The 19,757-nt window shown below is 55.6% G+C and overlaps 2 protein-coding genes across 6 annotated transcripts in view; both read right to left on the reverse strand.

The window, feature by feature from the left end:
* DHRSX (dehydrogenase/reductase X-linked) overlaps positions 1 to 19,055 on the reverse strand; it is a 182,244-nt gene extending 163,189 nt beyond the window's left edge. For all 3 annotated transcript variants that reach the window (XR_001917644.1, XR_001917643.1, XM_018044442.1), the window contains exon 1: positions 18,920 to 19,055. Coding sequence is in view for 1 of the 3 variants with exons in the window: in XM_018044442.1 (XP_017899931.1) it covers positions 18,920 to 19,028 (109 nt within the window). In the remaining 2 variants the exon portion in view is untranslated. The remainder of the gene's footprint in view (positions 1 to 18,919) is intronic.
* On the reverse strand, positions 1,684 to 19,058 carry ZBED1 (zinc finger BED-type containing 1). Of its 3 annotated transcripts, none has more exons than XM_018044439.1 (2): positions 18,600 to 18,635; positions 1,684 to 6,049 (listed from the first exon to the last, which is right to left on the reverse strand). In XM_018044439.1, exon 2 carries the CDS (start codon positions 6,037 to 6,039, stop codon positions 3,916 to 3,918), a length of 2,124 nt encoding a protein of 707 aa, XP_017899928.1. In that variant the 5' UTR covers positions 6,040 to 6,049; positions 18,600 to 18,635; the 3' UTR covers positions 1,684 to 3,915. The 3 variants fall into 3 exon arrangements, with proteins under 3 accessions (XP_017899928.1, XP_017899929.1, XP_017899927.1); XM_018044440.1 differs by lacking the exon at positions 18,600 to 18,635 and adding an exon at positions 6,599 to 6,619; XM_018044438.1 differs by lacking the exon at positions 18,600 to 18,635 and adding an exon at positions 18,920 to 19,058 and having other exon boundaries at positions 1,687 to 6,049.
* Positions 19,059 to 19,757: the final 699 nt, after the last annotated feature.

Consider the following 19,757-nt stretch of genomic DNA (forward strand, 5'->3'; position numbering starts at 1 on the left):
TTTGGGACTAACAGGTACATACTACTATTTCATAGACTACTATTTCATAGACTACTGTGTATAAAATAAGAAACAAGGAGCTACCTCATAGCACGGGGACTAAATTCAGTGTCTTGCAATAACCGATAGTGGGAAGGACTATGAAAAACAGAATATGCTCATATGGATAGACGACAGGTCAGTTCAGTTCAGTCGGTTCAGTTCAGTCGCTCAGTTGCGTCCGACTCTTTGTGACCCTGGGAATCGCCGCACGCCAGGCCTCCCTGTCCGTCACCAACTCCCGGAGTTCACTCAGACTCACGTCCATCGAGTCCGTGATGCCACCCAGCCATCTCATCCTCTGTCGTCCCCTTCTCCTCCTGCCCACAATCCCTCCCAGCATCAGGGTCTTTTCCAATGAGTCGGCTCTTCGCATGAGGTGGCCAAAGTAGGTAGATGTTAAAGTGAATCAGAAACCATGACAGAATGATGTAGCACTTCACTGTATTTGAAGAATTACACATAAATAACTTGAATACACACACACACACACAATGGAATATTACTCAGTCATAAACAAGAACAAATTTTTGCGACCTGTGACAATACAGACGGACTCGGAGGGTATCACATCTAGTGACATAAATCACAAACACAGAAATAGCATGTTACCACCTGTATGCAGAATCTAAAATATTTAATGAATAAATATATCAAAAAGAAACAGACTCGCAGATGGAGAGAACCAACTAGTGATGACCACTGGGGGAAGGGTATTGGGAAGGTCAGGATGAGGCGCAGAGATTAAGAGATACAAACTAGGACATTAAGAGACACAGTGTGTCCGACTCTTTACCCCCCGCATGGACTATACGGTCAGTGGGATTCTCCAGGCCAGAACACTGGAGTGGGTAGCCTCTCCATTCTCCAGGGGAACTTCCCAACCCAGGGATTGAACTCAGGTCTTCTGCACTGCGGGCCGATTCTTTACCAGCTGAGCCACCTGGGTAGCCCATCGGAAAAGCAGCACAAAGCCGTGAAAACCGACCGTGTTCTCCGCACGCTTGGCTGTTTGCTTCCCCGAGCCTCGGTGAGAAGCAGCCGTGTCTCTCAGACCCAAAATGACATCGACAGGGATCCAGGGAGCATGGAGACTTGATCAAGACTCAAAACGTGAATGCCTGCCCCTCCCCACCTCCCGCAAGTCATACCCCCCTGGGGGAAGGACGGGAAGACAAAGCGGTCATGATGAGCTAAAGCGGTCCTCCCGGGAAGCTGGATGGACAGGCCCCCCCCCCCCCGGCCCCCGCCGTTTTCCATCCAGAGGCTGGCCGCGATTGAGATGCTACCACAGGACTCCGCTAATCCCAGGCCGGGGGACTACTCAGGGAAGACCTCCCCGCCCTCTCCCCAACAGATCACAACTGTTGTGACCGCCTCGCTTTACAAGGGCTTCAAGACACAGCTCCTTGGGGCTCCCCAGCTACCTCCACCCACGTCGTCCACCAGCAAATCAGCCCGACATCCCACCACCAGGGGCCAGGAACACATCCTCAGCCGCTTCACTCAAAACAAATATGTACAACCGTGATCTATGCTTCCTTTCAGCCCAGACCTGCCATCCTCGTAGGGGCTGCTTGGGATAAAGGAAACAGTACCCTTCCGCACACAAGGGGAAAAAAAAAAAAAAGGAACATCTGAGAATCGTGACTTCATTGTGACTTTACTGAGCATGGGACAAACACCACTTAGAGGAAGCACAGAATCAGGATTTTGATGGCAAGACCTGAGCGCGAAACACACTCCATTTCCTGGAAGCAGAGTCCTGGGCAGACCCAGATAAGACAGGTCCATGACAGTTAGCGGCCGTGTCTTTACGAGAAGTTCTGGATGCCGGCAATGACCTTTTATCTGAGACATTTACGGACATGTTCCACTTTTGTGTTCGATGGAGAAAGCTCTGAAAGTGGCAGGTTTTCATGCCTGAAAAAGGGCCCATTTAAGCTCGAAATGAAATAATTTGATGTCTGATGTGGCATCCCCGAGCCACCCTGGATTAGAGGCAACCCATAAAACACAGAAAAGGACAAAGAGGATGGATGCTGACCTCCGAGGCTGTTTCTGGGGTAGCTTGTTTTCTTAAAAGAAAGGAGAGCGAGGGAGGGAGCAGGGAAAGATTGGAGGAGACGGAAAAAACCTGGACGCCCTGGGGGTACACGTGGTCCGTCCTCACCGTGTAAAGGCTCCGGACAGACGTGGGCACACTGCTGTATTTAACGTGGAGAACCAGCAAGGACCTGCTGTCCAGCACAGGGAACTCTGCTCAATCCTCTGTAAAAACCTTATGGTGACCAGGGGAAAGGATGGGGGAAGGGATAGTCAGGGTGTTTGGGATGGACATGGACACACTGCTGTATTTAACATGGAGAACCAGCAAGGACCTGCTGGACAGCACAGGGGACTCTGCTCAGTGTCACGTGGCAGCCTGGATGGGAGGGGAGTTTGGGGGAGAGTACTTGTGTACGTGTGGCTGAGTCTCTTTGCTGTCCACAGGAAACCGTCACAACAGTGTTAATTGGGGATTGTTGCTGTAGACTTGCTCAGTCATCTCGCTCTCTGTGACCCCAGGGACTGTAGCCCCGCCAGGCTCCTCTGTCCATGGGATTCTCCAGGCAAGAATACTGGAGTGGGTTGCCATGCCCTCCTGCAGCGGATCTTCCCGACCCAGGGATCGAACCCAGGTCACCTGCCTTAGCAGGCAGGTTCTTTACCACGGAGCCCCCGGGAAGCGTTTTTGAAGCATCTGGTCCCGCAAACACCACCTCGACAACACAAGCGCTAGGGAACCTGGCAAGGACCGTGAATTCGGGGAAGGGAGGGGAGGGGAGAAAACAAAAACAAAAAAACACTCGTGGGTGGCAGAAAAGAAACCACACCCAGTATCTCTTTTTCGGCTTTTTTATAAGCGATGGCACCACGGGCTGAAGGGTGACATGTTCCATCACGCCTTGAAGACAGGGCGGGTGGCTAAAGCGTGTCTCCAGGTTCCCTGGTAATTGACAAGGTAGGCGTGCTCCTTTACGGACCGACAGGGCTTACAGCCGCGGATGGTGCCCGGGGCGCGGGTGCAGCGTGCAAGTGGTGCTCGGGGAGAGGTGGGCTTTGGGGAACACGGAAGGGGCTTTCGTCCTCAGCGGCCCCCTGATTAACATTTGTCCCTGATTCACCCCAAACCCTCCCTGGCGTGACAACATGGGACACTGCAGGTACGGAATTAACAGAGGGGAGTCAGAACGCCCCCGCCGGCCATGCTAGCGTCGGGGGCGTTGAGATTGGTAATCCGATGGGCGGACGCCGCCGGTTTTTACAAGTCATTTCTTTCCCTGTTCCTGGGATACAAGGGGGTCCCCCCACACACCGCTGCCGCCCCCTGCAGAGGAAACACTTCACTTGTTTTCACCAGGTTTGGACCACTCAAGAGCCTCGTCTCTCTCTCGTCTGTGGACCACCCAGAGTCCGTCTCTCTCGTCTGTGGACCACGCAGAGTCCGTGTCTCTTGTCTGAGACCACCCAGAGTCCATCTCTCTCCTCTGTGGACCATCCAGAGTCCGTCTTTGTCCTCGGGCATCCAAAGTCTGTCTGTCTTGTCTGGGACCACCCAGAGTCCGTCTCCCTTCTCTGGACCACCCAGAGTCCGCGTCTCCCCTCTGGGGCACACACACACACACACACACACACACACACACACACACACACCCCAAAGATCCGCGTCCCTTTTCTGCTGGCTTCCCGCCTTCCCAGCAGCAGTGTGCCAACCCGTGCTGGGGTGGCGGGGGCGTCAGTCCCGACAGCCGGGCATCCACACGGGTACCGCCCCCGGGCGCGCGGCTGCGCACCGCCCCCGCCCCTGCCGGCGCCCGCCAGCCCCCGCCCCGGCTACACGAAGCTGCCGTCCCGGACGCCGAAGAAGCCGGCGTGGGCCGCCTCGCCGGGCGCAAAGGCCTGCTCGTGGTCCAGGCCCCACTCGCCCTCGTCTTCGTCCTCCAGCTCCGCGTCGGCGCCGCCGCGCGCGTTCTCGTACAGGAAGACCTGCTCGTCCACGTGCGCGGGGGCCAGGCGGTTGCGCTTGGCGCTCACCACGGTGGCGCGCGAGCCGAAGAGGCGCTCGGGGCCGACGCGCGTGGCCGCCACGGCCCAGTACTTCTGCAGCACCTTCGGCAGCACCGGGAACAGCGCCAGGCGGTCCGACCACCACTTGAGCGGGTCCTCGTTGAGCCCCAGGGGCTTCTGCGACTTGAAGTTGCTCAGCTCCTCCACCACCTGGGCGTGCCACTCCTCCTGGTCCTCCACGCCCCCGGTGGGGCAGAAGATCTCGGCCAGCATGTCGTTGATGACGCTGGCCGGCGGCGGGGTGGGCGAGGGCGCCGGCTTCTTGGCCGGCGGCGGCTCCTCGGGCGGCGTGGCCGCCTTGTCCTCGGACGCGCGGTAGGCGCCCTCTTTGACCTTCTCCAGGAGGCCCTTGGCCTCCTCCAGCACGCGGTTCTCCACCTGCTGCCGCTCGAAAGTGGAGAGGAACGGCAGCCTCTTGTAGCGCGGGTCCAGGAAGGTGGCCACGTTGAGGAACAGGTCGATCTCGGGGCTGTCCTGGTAGGTCTTGGCGAGCTCCTTGGCGATCACCTCCTTCGCCATGCTGATCTCCTTGGGGTCCGTCTCCTTGGGGTTGAGCGTTGTGTTCAGAAGCATGTGCAGCAGCGGCTTGACCATGCTGATGGTGGGGTGCTTGGAGGCCGAGAGCATCTCCGCCACCTGCTTGAACGGCTGCAGCAGCTCCACCAGGCCCTCGATGGTGGCCCACTCGGCGGCCTCCAGCATGAGGTGGTGGTTGTTGGTGTCCTCCAGCAGGACCCCGGCGATGGCAAACTGCTGCTCCTTGAGGCGCTGCAGCATGGCGAGCGTGCTGCCCCACCAGGCCACGCGGTTGCTGACCAGCATGCAGGGGGCCGCGTTCTGCTGCCTCTGTTTCTCGTGGAGCATCACCATGGCCACGGACGACTGCTGGAAGTAGGCCACCAGCTTGGCGCAGCGGCCCAGCAGCGCGCCCAGCTTGGGCAGCCGGAAGGCCTGGCGGATGGCCGCGTCGAAGGTGTGGCCGAGGCACGGCATATGGACCGGGATGTCGAGCAGCGAGCAGGCCTGGGCCAGGTCCTTGCCGCGGTCCGTGGTGGCGCCGAAGACCTTGGCGTGGACGCCCCACTCGATGAACGCTTCGTAGAGGACGCGCGTGATGGTCTCGGCCGCGTTCTCCTCGGGCACCTCGAAGGTCTTGAGGCAGCGGGAGCCCACCGCCAGCCCGTGGGGGGCCGCGCGGCCCAGGAAGTGTGCCGACAGCGTCACGTAAGTGCGGTTCTGGGTCTGGCTGCGCCACAGGTCGGTGGAGACGCCGCACCAGGCGGCGTCCGCCAGCTCCTTGAGCACCGCCTCCCGCACGGCGCCATAGCGCTCGGGGATGGCCTTGCCGCAGAGGAACTTGCGACTCGGCAGCTCGTAGCGCGGCTCGGCGGCCTTCAGCAGCGCCCTGAACGTGGGCTCGTCGACGATGGAGGCCGGGTAGAGGCCCTCGCAGATGAGGCCCATGACGGCGGCGGTCAGCTCCTGCTGCCTGCGGCTCTCGTGGCCGTGCGCGCCGGCCTTGGTGGCCAGCGGCTCCGGGGCGCCGCCGGGCTGCGCGGGGTCCGGCTTCAGCTTGGAGAAGGCGCTGGCGAAGGCCTCGCGCATCTGTTCCGTGTTGCTCTTGACGAACTCGCAGAACTCGTCGGGGTGGTTCTTCTCCAGGTGGTAGGACAGGTTGGAGGTGTTGCCCGAGTAGGCGATCTGGGCCATGCATATACGACAGTAAATCTTTTTCCACTGCAGGATACAGCCCTCCGCGTTCGTGTCGAAGCCGAAGTAGCGCCACACTTTGCTCTTGGCGCGCGGGTGCGCCACCAGCTTGAGGTCGCTCTGCCCGCCCTCCAGGCTCTTGCACTCCATCGCGCCGCCCCCGGCTGGGCCTCCGCTCATTCGGGACGACCTGCCGAGAAGCAGCAGAACAAAGAGCGTGAGAAGACGCCCCGGCTCCGCCCGGCCAGCCGGTGGGGCGGGGCGGGGGCGGGGAGCGGGGTGGCTCTGGAAACGAGGGTGCATGGAAGTGGGGACCAACCCCGAGGCCGCCGCTCCAGCTGGTGGCAAAGCGGCGAGGGCTCAATCTGAAAAGCGAGCAGCTGTTCCATCCAGGTGCGTCGGAGACATGCGTTTATTGATTTTTTTTTTTTTTTTTTTTTTAGTGTTTCCATCCTCTTTGGACTCCTCATGACAGCTCTTTCCTCACCTGAGCTGGTGTTATTACGTCCTGTTCTGGGAAATAAACCAGCCCCGCAAACAAGCAGGTGGGTCTGTTCCCTAGGCAGACCGCACAGTTCCCAAACACCCCCTTGCCAGGCCAAGAGGACCCACGTCCCCCACTCCTAAAGACTTCTGGTCAGGACGCAAGCGTGTCAAAGGCCACCAAGAAAACTGGCCCAGATAAGAGCAGGACAGGTGGGGCTTCTCAGACAGGCACCGTATGTCCCTTGTGGCTCACCTGGTCAAGAATCCGCCTGCAACGCAGGAGACCCCTGGTTGGATGCCTGGGTCGGGAAGATTCCCTAGAGAAGGGACAGGCTACTCACTCCAGTATTCTTGAGCTTCCCTGGTAGCTCAGCTGGTAAAGAACCTGCCTGCAATGCAGGAGACCCCTGGGTCAGGAAGATCCCCTGGAGAAGGGACAGGCTACCCACTCCAGTATTCTTGGGCTTCCCTGGTGACTCAGCTAGTAAAGAATTTGCCTGCAATGCAGGAGACCCCCGATCCGAAGCCCCGGTCGAGAAGATCCCGTAGAGAAGGGACAGGCTACCCACTGCAGTATTCTTGGGCTTCCCCGGTGGCTCACCTGGTCAAGAATCCGCCTGCAATGCAGGAGACCCCTGGGTTGGGAAGATCCCCTGGAGAAGCAATAGGTTACCCACTGCAGTATTCTTGGGCTTCCCTGGTGGCTTAGATGGTAAAGAACCTGCCTGCAATGCAGGAGACCCCTGGGTTGGGAAGATCCCCTGGAGAAGGGACAGGCTACCCACTGCAGTATTCTTGGGCTTCCCTGGTGGCTCAGCTGGTGAAGAATCTGCTTGCAATGCAGAGACCCCCGATTGGATGCCTCGGTCGAGAAGACCCCGTACAGAAGGGATAGGCTACCCACTGCAGTATTCTTGATCTTCCTTGATAGCCCAGCTAGTAAAGAACCTGCGTGCAATGCAGGAGACCCCTGGGTCAGGAAGATCCCCTGGGGAAGCAATAGGTTACCCACTCCAGTATTCTTGGGCTTCCCTGGTGGCTTAGATGGTAAAGAATCCGCTTGCAATGCGGGAGACCTGGGTTCGATCCCTGGGTTGGGAAGATCCGCTGGAGGGGGGGCATGGCAACCCACTCCAGTATTCTAGCCTGGACAATCCCCATGGACAGAGGAGTCCGGCAGGCTGATGTCCACAGGGTCGCAGAGTCAGACACGACTGCGGGACTAAGCACGTACAAGCAGATGCGAGGCTGGCAGACCAGCATTCAAGTTGTTTTTTCAAATTTTATGTTTTTCAATGATGCCTTTCTCTCCACAATGAGGTATCACCTCACCCCCGTCACACTGGCTTTCATGAAAAAAAAAAAAAAAACACACAAGTAACAAATGTTGGCAAGGATGTGCAGAAAAGGGGCCCCTTGCTACCCTGTTGGCGGGAATGTGAGCTGGTGCAGCCACTATGGAGAACAATACGGACGTCCTTTTAGAAACTAAAGACACAGCTCCCGTATGATCCTGCCGTCCCATTCCTGGGCATGATATCCAGACAAAACTGCAATTCAAAAAGATGCACGCACTTCAGTGTTCATTCCAACACTATTCTAAATAGCCAAGACACGGAAGCAACCTGAGTGTCCATCAACAGAGGATTGGATACAGGGCAGGTGGTACGTGTATACAGTGGAATATTACTCAGCCATGAGAAAGAATTAACTAATGCCACTTGCTGCAACATGGACGGACCTAGAGATCATCGTACGGAGTGGAGTTAAGAAAGTGGAAGGCAAACAGCGCTATGATTCTTAGTTATACAGGCAATCCAATAAAATATATATTTTTTTAAAAACTAGGGAATATGGGGACTTTGCTGGTGGTCCAGTGGCTAAGACGCCAAGCTTCCAATGCAGGGGGCCTGGGTTCCATCCATCTGGGAATGGATGCCAGACTGGGGCAGGAAGGGAATTCTCCGTCCCTGGAATGTCTCAGAATGCCCCCCGCCTCGTGGCCCCAAACACCGGGACACTGCAAAGCCAACCAGCCGTGGTGCCGTGCCCCTGGGCTCTCAGAGCTCAGGTCCCCAGGCTGCCAGCGCAGGCGATGCCCACACGTTCGGCCCCGTGGAGCTGCCAGTCAGAGGGCCGGGACACCCACAAGGCAAGCTGAGTTTTCTTAAGAGGTGTCAAGGGACCTCCCTGGGCGCCGAGTGGTTGAGGCTCCACGCTCGCAGGGGGAACGTGAGTCGCCTGTTTTATAGACGGCAGCTCCACCTCTGTTTCATGCGTAGCAGGGGGCACAGGTTGGATCCGTGCGCGCGGAACTAGGATCCTGCCTGCGGCCCAGAAACATACAAAAAAAGACTATATCAAGAAAACATTAAAGGTGTCTGTTACTTGCAGACAGAAAGCTTACGGCTACCAAAGCGGAAGGAGGAGAGAGAGATTAGGAGTTTGGGATTAACAGATACACACAGCTGTATATAAACTAGGTAACTAACAAGGACCTACGTACTGTCTACAACAGGAAACTGTATCCGTTACAGGCTTCCCTGGTAGCTCAGCTGGTAAAGAATCCGCCTGCAGTGTGGAAGACCTCAGTTCAATCCCTGGATTGAAAAGAGCCCCTGGAGAAGGGAAAGGCTACCCACTCCAGTATTCTTGGGCTTCCCTGGTGGCTCAGCTGGTAAAGAATCTGCCTGCAGTGTGGGAGACTCGGGTTCAGTCCCTGGGTTGAGAAGAGCCCCTGGAGAAGGGAAAGGCTACCCACTCCAGTATTCTTGGGCTTCCCTGGTGGCTCAGCTGGTAAAGAATCTGCCCGCAATGTGGAAGACCTCAGTTCAATCCCTGGATTGAGAAGAGCCCCTGGAGAAGGGAAAGGTTACCCACTCCAGTATTCTGGCCTGGAGAATCCCATGGGCTGTATAAGTCCATGGGGGTCTCAAAGAGTCAGACACGACTGAGCAACTCTCACTTTCCGACTATATATAAACTAGATGACTGACAGGGACCTAGTTACCGTATACAACAGGAAACTATATTCATTATATGATTATATATCCAGATGATATATACTATCATCTTGCTGTAATGGAAAAGAATATGAATATATGTGCGTGCCCAACTGAATCACTTTGCTGTACCCATGAAACTAACACAGCCCTGTAAATCAAATAAACAGCAATTTGTTAAAAAAAAAGAAATTCTTTGATGAAAGCAAATTTAAAAAGGTGTCTGTTAAATCTGCAAGCTTCCAGTCTCCTGTTGCTGTCTGGACTCTCAGTCGTGCCCGACCCTCTGCGACCCCATGGACCGCAGCACGCCAGGCTTCCCTGTCCTTCACCATCTCCCGGACTTTGTTCAAGCTGCTATACAGCACTCACAGTTAAGTCACAAACTGCAGCCACCAGGCATTTTCTGAGTGTTGGCTCAAATGTTCAAAACTCAGTAATGACAGTGGGCTGAAAAAGCACCCTCCACTGAAAATTCATGTCCTCCCAAAGCCTCAGAAGAGGCTTTGTCCTCAGAAGAGTCCTCAGAAGAGGACATTACATGGAAATAAGTTATCTGCAGACATGATGGAGTGAAGGTCTGAGATGAGGTTCCTCCTGGATGGGGGTGGCCTTAAACCCAAGGACAAGGTCCTTATAAGACATAGAAGAGGAGAGACACGGACGCAGCGGAGAAGCCACGTGGAGACGGAGGCAGAGACGGGAGGGAGGCGGCCACCAGCCCAGGAATGGACGCCCGGGGCTCCCAGAAGCTTGAAGAGGCGGGGAGGACACTCCCCTGGAGCCTCCGGACAGAGCTCAGCACTGGGACCCCGTGAGCTCTACATCTGGTCCCCAGGGCTGGGGGAGGATGGATGCTTCTGGTTTGAAGTCACTGGTCTCTGATCCTTGGTCCCGGGGACCCCACACACTGTCCCAGCGGAAAGCAAGCCTGAATCTAATGCTAGGAGTGGGGGGCGCCTGGGCCTGGGAAAGGCGGTCCCCTAGAGCGAGGGGATCCTCGCAGCAGGCACCACAGCGGGGCTCTGGAATGGAGCTCTTCCGTCCTACATGGGTAATGCGATTCACTATCATCAGACTTTCTTACTACGTGTTCATCGTGATGCCAACCACGACGAACGATCGGAGCTGTCAGGCTGAAGGCGGTCTGAGGTCCGTGGTCCTGCAGGAAGCATCGTGACGAAGCAATGGCCTAAGGAGGCACTGCCCCTGGGGGGTCTCCCCCTTGCAGTTTCGTGACCAGTGGGCAAATAGTGGCAGGATTCCCCGAGGCCCCCTAGGAAGATGGGGATACTGGAAGGCACTTTCTTTGGTTTTTTTTTTTTCCCACTCTGCTTTTACTTGGCCTTTCTCTGAGGTCAACCAGGCTGAGCATCTTTTCAAGTTTATCTGTTGGCCACCTGTCTGTCTTCTTGGGAGAAATGTCAGCTCAAAATGTCCACTGAGGTCCTCTGGGTATTTTTAATTGGGTTGCATGCTAAGTCGCTTCAGTCATGTCCGACTCTCTGCGACCCCACGGACTGTAGCCCGCCAGGCTCCTCTGTCTGTGGGATTCTCTAGGCAAGAATACTGGGGTGGGTTGCCATGTCCTTCTCCAGGGGACTTCCCTGAACCAGGAATCGAACCTGCATCCTTACGTTTCCTGCACTGCCAGGCGAGTTCTTTACCACTGAGTCACCTTAAACGCCCAAATAATTGGGTGATTTGGGGGGCTTTTTTATGTTTGAGTGCATGAGCTGTTTATGTTATTTTGGATAAAAACCGCTTATGAAGTCATGCATGCGTGCTCAATTGCTATGTCCGACTCTTTGCAACCCCACAGACAGTAGCCTGCCAGGCTCCTCTGTCCATGGGGATTCTCCAGGCAAGAATACTGGAGTGGGTTGCCATTTCCCCCTCCAGGGGAATCTTCCTGACCCAGGGATCCAATCCAGGCCTCCTGTATCTCCTGCACTGCAGACAGATTCTTTACCCCCGAGCCCCCTGGGAAGGCCATTATCAGTCACATTACTTGTAAAGACTTTCTCCCTTTCCACTGGCTGCCCTTCTGTTTTGCCCAAGGTTCCATTTTCTGTGCAGAAAGCTTTTACGTTTCATTTGGTTCCATTTGGTTATTTCTGCTTTTATTTCCCTTGCCGCAAGACCCAGGACCACAAAGGTACGGCTAAGAATTAAGTCAAATTACTCTCTTCCTGCGTTCGCTCCTACGAGTCTTACGGTTTCCAGAGTCTTACGTTTAGGTCTTTAATCCGTTTTGAGTCTTGGGGGTTTTGTTTGTTTGTTTGTTTTATTTTCGGGCTGCCCTGGGTCTTCACTGCCGCGTGAAAGCTTTTTCTAGTCGTGGTGAGTGGCAGCTGCTGTTCAGCTGCGGCACGTGGGCTTACAAGCTACACAGCGTGATCCCCAGAGCAGGGATCAAGCTGGTGTCCCCCGAGTGGCAAGGCAGATTCGTGACCACGGGCCCCTCAGTGAAGCCCCTGGAGTTCATTTCTGCACGTGGCGTTCGCGCATATCCCGCCTCCTTTGTTTTCTCTGTCGCTGTCCAGTCTCGTGTGATGGGTTGGAGCGCACACACTGACCACGCCGGGGCCACAGTGAGACGTGCACGGTCCACGGCCGCGTTCAGAGTCAGGAATGAAGGTTCTGTCCAAGCAGCCTCCACGCCGAGCACGTCTCACAGGGTAACCCTAGCATCTCTCGGGGGGAAACCGTCGCCAAGATGCTACCCGGGGCCTGGGGAGCTCTTGCCTTTGCTTACAGCAGTGGCACCAGCCAGACTGTCCACAAACACAACGACCGTGTCCCAAGACGAAGGATGAAGTCAGCGAGTGGAGGACCAGCATCACTCCGCTCCGCGAGGACTTCCAGAATTCAGCAAGAACGGAAAGCAGCAACTGCGCTCCCTGATTTGGTATTTGTTTTGGGAGAAAATAGTTGTTTTTTTTTTTGTTGGGTGGGAAAAAACAAAATTACCGGAAATAACATATAAGCAGCTTGTTGTTTTTTGTTGGGTTGAAAAAAATGTTACTAGGGATCACATGTAAGTGACTTCTTATTTTTCGCTGGGAAAAAAAAAAAGTGTTACTGGGAATAACATGTAAGCGGTTTGTTATTTTTCAACGGGTAAAAGGAAGAGAAATTAAAAGTGTTGGGCTCCCGAGGTGACTCAGTGGTAATGAACCCACCTGCTAATATGCAGGAGACTCGGGTTCGATCCCTGCATCAGGAAGATCCCCTGGAGGAAGAAACGGCAGCCCACTCCAGGGTTCTTGCCTGGAGAATCCCATGGACAGAGCAGCCTGGTGGGCTACAGTCCACCGGCTCACAAGGACTTGGTTATGTCTCAGCAACAGCAACAAAGCAATGTCACTGGGAATAACATGTAAGTGTCTTGTTAACGTGATCTGAAATACACGTTGTAGTTTTCCGTGTTGACCATTTAAACTTTTTTTTTCACTTACCGCATATGAATATCGGCTCCTCATGCTTTTGCAAGATGGAATCTATAGTATGCTAGAATAATAAAGGAGTTCTCAGGGCTGGCAATGTTACATTAGCTGTGGAGTAGCTCTGTGTTTCTCCTACATTTCAAAAAAAAAAAAATGCAACTGTGGCCCCTCCCTGGGAGAAAACTGTATTTCCCGATAAAAGATAAAAAAAACATAACCACAATACTGTGACCACAGCTAAGCAACTGTGACAAGAATTTCTCAACATCATCGAAAAAAAAATTTTTAAGTTTTAACTGTATTAACATGTAACTGAATAGGATCCATATAGACAAGCAAAAGCCACCTAAAACCAAAGCTCTTGGGGGAGGGGGGAGTCCTCATTTCTTTTTAAGGCTAAAAAAGAGGCAAAGATCAACCAAATTATGGTTTTGCCTCCCTGGAGCTCCCAACTATTTATATGCACGCAAAACCAACCAGATGTTACTTCCTCTTGACAGACTTTTTTAAAAATCCTACAGTTTGAAAACTAGAATCCGCCCTCAAATGGCTTCCTAAATGGGCCAGCTGACCTCTGTTCTTGAGCTGGATAGTCAGTCCGTCCGCAGAAGTCCATTTTGCAGACCAAAGTCCATTTTGCAGATCAGAAGGCCTGACTCCTATTTGCAACAGAACTTTTTTTTTTTTCCCCCGTGGTTATTGTTCATCATGGATTTTTTTGCATCAAGTCTTTTTTGAAAAAAAAATTGGGGGGGCCATGCCTGAGGCACGGAAGAGCTGAGTTCCGCAAACGCAGATGGAAGCTGCGCCCCCTGCCATGGAAGCAAGGAGCGTTAAGCGTGCAACCTCCAAGGGAGTCCCTGAAATAGGATTCTCACGGGAAAATCTGTGTGGCACCCTTATTTTCTTGGGCTCCAAAACACCACAAATGGTGACTGCAGCCATGAAATTAAGAGGCTCTTGCTCCTTGGAAGAAAAGCTATGACCAATCTAGACTGCGTATTGAAAAGCAGAGACATCACTTTGCTGACAAAGGTCCGTCTAGTCAAAGCAATGGTTTGACTAAAGAATGGATGCTTTTGACCTGTGGTGTTGGAGAGGGCTCTTGAGAGCCCCTTGGACTGCAAGGAGGTCCAACCAGTCCATCCTAAAGGAAATCAGTCCTGAATACTCATTGGAAGGAATGATGCTAAAGCTGAAACTCCAGTACTTTGGCCACCTCATGTGAAGAGTTGACTCCTTGGAAAAGACTCTGATGCTGGGAGGGATTGGGGGCAGGAGGAGAAGGGGACGACCGAGGATGAGATGGCTGGATGCATCACCGACTCGATGGACAAGAGTCTGAGTGAACTCCAGGAGATGTTGATGGACAGGGCAGCCTGGCGTGCTGCGGTCCATGGGGTTGGAGATTTGGACACGACTTAGCAACTGAACAACAAGTTGTAACAGACAGAGAATGTGGAAGTCAGACTCTATTAGAGGAATTCTTCATTTGCCCACATGCGTCTCTAGACACGCATAGACCTCCAGCCGCCATGAGTTTCTCACGCTCTCGTCTGTAGTAGTACATTTTAAGGAAAGGTCCCCTTCAGGACTCAGCTCCTTTCTCACGCATCTTCTTCCACCTTGTCACAGAGCCCACGGGCGCTCACGCCGCACGCCTGCCCCAGCAGATAAAACGTGCAGGACCACGCACAATTCCAAAGGGAGGATCATACACGTGGGGGAGAAGCCTCCATCTTATCGCAGTCACGCCGGAAGAGGTTATTCAAGTGCAGTGAATACGTGCTCCCAGCTCCCCCCCTCCCCCCCCGCCACGAAAAAGACGAGAAACAGCTGACCTCCAGAAAACTCCACATTTGCACAAGCAAGCCACCATCGAGGGGCTGAGATGACCCACAGACAGATTCAGCAGGCATTCAACACCTGACGTGCAATCATTAGCAACCAGCATAAGCAAGGAAGTTTTAAATCTGAAGTGTGATCTGACTTTTCTGGGTGGGTGATCAGAGACCAGAGCAGGGACCAAGGCACAGGGACAGAGAGTGGGCCTGTGGGCACACAGTGGGGGAAGGAGATGGTGGGACGAACTGAGAGAGCGGCGTTGACATATATACACACACGACCGCACGTGAAACACACGGCGAGTGGAAAGCTGCTCTGCAGCACCGGGAGTTCAGCTCTCGGCTCTGTGATGCCCCGGCGGGTGCCTGGGGGTGGCAGGCAGGCTCAAGAGGGAGGGGATGTATGTAAACCTACAGCTGGATTCAAGCCGGCTTAAAACTCAACACTCAGAAAAACTAAGATCATGGCATCCGGTCCCATCACTTCTTGGCAAATAGATAGGGGAACAGTGGAAACAGTGGCTGACTTTATTTTTCTGGGCTCCAACATCACTGCAGATGGTGACTGCAGCCATGAAATTAAAAGACGCTTACTCCTTGGAAGAAAAGTTATGACCAACCTAGACAGTGTATTAAAAAGCAGACACATTACGTGGCCAACAAAGGTCCATCTAGTCAAAGCTATGGTTTTTCCAGTCGTCACGTATGGATGTGAGAGTTGGACTGTGAGGCTGAGCGCCAAAGAATGGATGCTTTTAAACTGTGGTGTTGGAGAAGACTCTTGAGGGCCCCTTGGACTGCAAGGAGATCCAACCAGTCCATCCTAAAGGAGATCAATCCTGAATGCCCACTGGAAAGGCTGATGCTGAAGCTGAAACTCTAATACTTTGGCCCCCTGATGTGAAGAACTGACTCACTGGAAAAGACCCTGATGCTGGGAAAGATTGAGGGCAGGAGGAGAAGGGGACAACAGAGGATGAGATGGTTGGATGGCATCACCGACTCGATGGACATGAGTTGGTAAACTCCAGGAGTTGGTGATGAACAGGGAAGCCTGCATGCTGCAGTCCATGGGGTCGCAAAGAATTGGACACGACTGAACTACTGAACTGAACTATAGCCGATTCACATTGTTTTACAGTAAAAACCAACACAACACTCTAAAGCAATTATCATTCAATTAACAATTTTTTTTTTAAAAGACCTTTCACAACCAAATGCACTTCAGCAATCATTGCTGTGGTTTGTCATTATCACTTTAAAATATATAAATAAAAAAGTATTTCTGTCACTGAGACCATGCTTGCTCTGCTCTCCAGACCACAGGCCATTGAATCCGAGAGAGAAACTCTTGAGGCAAGAGAGAGACTTTAATCAGGGAGCCGGTAGACGAACAAGATGGCAGGCTAGCACCTCAAAGTAAGCATCTTATTGGGCTCTGGATGCCAGGTTCTTATATAGATCCGAGAGAAAGAAGCCATGTGGAACTGAAGTCAAAAGGCTGCATTGAGAGGCAGAGACAGTGTGGAAGTCACGTGAAAGGGTCTTCAGTCTTGCAAAACATCTCCCACGAAGAAATGTCCAGCCTTCCTACAGGGAGTGTTAATCTCATCTATTCACAGGTGGGCAGGGACAAACTCTCTCTTCAGAGCTAAATAAATGCACTTTAAGTGAAAGTCGCTCGTTCATTTAGCAATCTTTGCGACCCCAGGGACTGTACCGTCCATGGAATTCTCCAGGCCAGAATACTGGGGTGGGTAGCCTTTCCCTTCTCCAGCAGATCTTCCCAACCCAGGGATGGAACCCAGCTCTCCAGCTCTGCAGGTGGATTCTTTATTAGCTGAGCCACCAGGGAAGCCCCCCAAAGGCACTTTATTTGACAGTCAAACAGAGAGGCAGGGTCCTGCGGGCAAGCCACTGAGTACGATTATAATAATAAAGGGGCTCCCCTGGTGGCCCAGACAGCAAAGAATCTGCCTACAATGCAGGAGACCTGGGTTCGATCCCTGGGTCAAGAAGATCCCCTGGAGAAGGGAATGGCAACCCACTCCAGTATTCTTGCCTGGAAAATCCCATGGGCAGAGGTGCCTGGTGGGCTACAGTCCATGGGCTCGTAAAGAGTCAGACAGGACTGAGCGACTTTCTTTTTTTTTTTTTCTTTATAATAATAAAAACCAAGTCAAAGAAAATAGCTTCCAACATGGAGTCAGAATTGGTGACTCCCTCCCTGTAATATTTCCACATTAATTTTTGTATACTGTGTGCACATTTATATAGGCCATACATACTGTTAAAAAAGAAAGCATCTGATGTTTAAAGGCACCAAACCAGGACTCTCCTGGTGGTCCAATGGGTAAGACTTGGCCGTTTCAATATCAGGCTCAATCCTGGGTGGGGCTGCTAAAATCCCTTATGAGTCAGGGACCAAAAAACCAGAGAAACATAAAAACAGAAGCAAAGCTGTAACGAATTCAATAAAGACTTTAGAAACGAAACAAAACAAAACAAAATCCCAGCTAGTCTGCATCTGAACTGGGCCTCTGGGTTACAGTTTATTTAGCTGCATACCTGGGCAAAGTTCAGTGTCTGGCCCGCCAGGATCCTCTGTCTGTGGGATTGTCCAGGCAAGAATACTGGAGTGGGCGGCCATTCCCTTCTCCACGGAATCTTCCCCACCGGGATCGAACCCTGGTCTCCCGCCTTGCAGGCAGACTGTTCGCTGTCTGAGCCCCCAGGGAAGCCCGCAACCTCCCCTGGGTGCTCTGCAACTTAGGGGCAGTCTGGGGCAAACATGGGACTGCTCTTCAGAGTCCTTCACTGTTTACAAGTCAGCCCAGGTGCCAAAGCTGCACTCTGCCTTCCGCTCTGCCTTCCTCTGCAGTCTTTTCCAGTCATGCTCCGTGCGCTTTTAAAAAAGCACCAAAATGCAGTTTATCAGAAAACTAATCGCTTAGCTCAACATAAACTTGCCAGATGTATCTCCCCGGGTGACGACCCAGGGACGGTAGGAAAAAAAGTGCTCAGAGCTGCAGGTGTGCAAGGCCTGGGCCCTGCTGGGCCTTCCTGCAGGTGTAGGCACGGGAGGGCATTTGCACAAGCATAGTAACAGCCTTTCTGTTTTTCCACCCCAATCTCCCGGGGGTGGTCAGGAGCGTTACCCACAGGCTGCCGGGGGGGGGGGGGCGGTTTCGGGGCGGGGGGCTAGGCCAACACCCTTGAAAACCCAGTTGGACTTAAGAATCTCTCTCTCCTCTTACCCCAGATGATAAAGAGAGTCGTTACAAGGTAACGGGACTCCGCGCTTCCCAGAGAATACTTTGTTTCCAAAAGTAGCTGTTTTTCTCCTAAAAAAATTGACATGTCATTTACGGCACACAGATCCTAGAGTTATTTTGATACCCTGCAAGTCAAGAACAGACAGAAACACCGATTTCCTCGATCGAAGTCCTGAGAACACCGAGGTGACTACCCCCCACATTGGTGGGGAAGGGAGGTGGGGGGGTCCCTAATATGCGTGAAGACGCGAATGGGTCCCCGGACCGCCAAGATTGGGCCCCGAGGCTCCGCGCAGGTGGTGCAGGCCAGAGAAACCGGCGGCCACTAAACTGAAGCTCCCCTCTCCAGGGCTCCTAGACCCCCTAGAAGCCGCCTCCAGCCCCTTGGCGCGCCCCCCCAAACCGCCCCAGCCCCCCAGTCCCTGCAAACCCGGGCAGGCCGCGTCCTACTGGAGCCCGCGCGAGGCCGGGATCTCGGGCGCCCCCCGCCTCCCTCCGGGATGCCGGTCTGCAGAGCGCAGGGACCCCGGGGTGGGGGGGGCTCCCGCCGTGGTTGGGGCGCCCACGGATCCCCTGGAGGGACCCCGGCCCCCGGGGCGCTGGGGAGGGCGCGCCTTCCCCCAAGCCGACCCCCCAGGCCGCCCGGGCCGGCTTCCGGGAGCGCCCGACGCGGCGCGCACGAACCTGCGACCCCCGGGCCAGGGCGCGCGGGACCCCCTGGCTACCCCGGCCCCCGGGGCGCGCGCGGAGCGGGCGGGGCGGCGGGGAGGGCGCGCCTCCTCCCACCGCCCGGGCCGCCCGGCCCTGCTTCCGGGAGCGCCCGACGCGCCCGCCTCCCCGCGCCCCTTCCCAGCTCCGCCCCGAACCTGGGGGTCCTCTGCACGGGCGGCGGGCGCGCCCCGCGCCCGGGACGCGGGCCCCAGCCAGCCCCCTGCCGCAGCCCCGCCCGCACCGCGCGGCCCCGGCCCCGCGCCGCCGCCCCGCGCCGCGCCCCGGCCGCTGACCTGGCTCCACGAAGCCCCGCACGCAGCGACGCACCAGCTGCGCCACGATCAGCGCCGCGCCCACCGCGTACACCCGCAGGGCCGCCCGCGCCGCGGACAAAGGCGACATGGCTGCCCCGCCGCCGCCGCCGCCGCCGCTTCCGCGCCGCCGGCCGGACTCGGAGCCCCGGGCCAGACGGCGGAAACGCGCCCGCGCCGGCCCGCCCCGCGCCGCGCCCACGCCCCGCCCCGCGCGCGCCCCCGACTCCCGCCCCGAGCGCGCCCCCGCCCTGCGCGCGCCCCCGACTCCGGCCCCGAGCGCGCCCCCGCCCCCGCGCGCCCCCGACTCCCCGCGCGCGCCCCCGACTCCCGCCCTGCGCGCGCCCCCCGCCCCGAGCGCGCCCCCGACTCCCCCGAGCGCGCCCCCGCCCTGCGCGCGCCCCCGACTCCCGCCCCGAGCGCGCCCCCGCCCCGCTCCCCGCGCGCGCCCCCGACTCCCACCTCGCGCGCGTCCCCGACTCCCCCGCCCGCCCCAGCCCCTCCTGCGCGCGCCCCCGTCTCGAGCGAGCGCGCGCCCCCGCCCCTCCTGCGAGCGCCCCAACCTCACCTGCACGCGCCCCCGACTCCCGCCCCGCGCGCGCACACCCATCCCCTCCGGGACCCCTGTCCGACCCCTGGGGACGAGCACCCCCACCCTGAATGGGGACCTCGGAACTCCTCCCCGTGGATCATAGGCCCCAGGGACCCCTGACCAGACCCTGGGATTCCCCCCCGCAGATCAGAGACCCCAAGGACCCCCACCCGGACCCCAGGACCACCACAGCCCCCAGGGTCATGGACCCCAGTGACCCCTTCTCAG

The sequence above is a fragment of the Capra hircus genome, unplaced genomic scaffold (genome assembly GCF_001704415.2).
Source record: "Capra hircus breed San Clemente unplaced genomic scaffold, ASM170441v1, whole genome shotgun sequence".
Lineage (NCBI taxonomy): Eukaryota > Metazoa > Chordata > Mammalia > Artiodactyla > Bovidae > Capra > Capra hircus.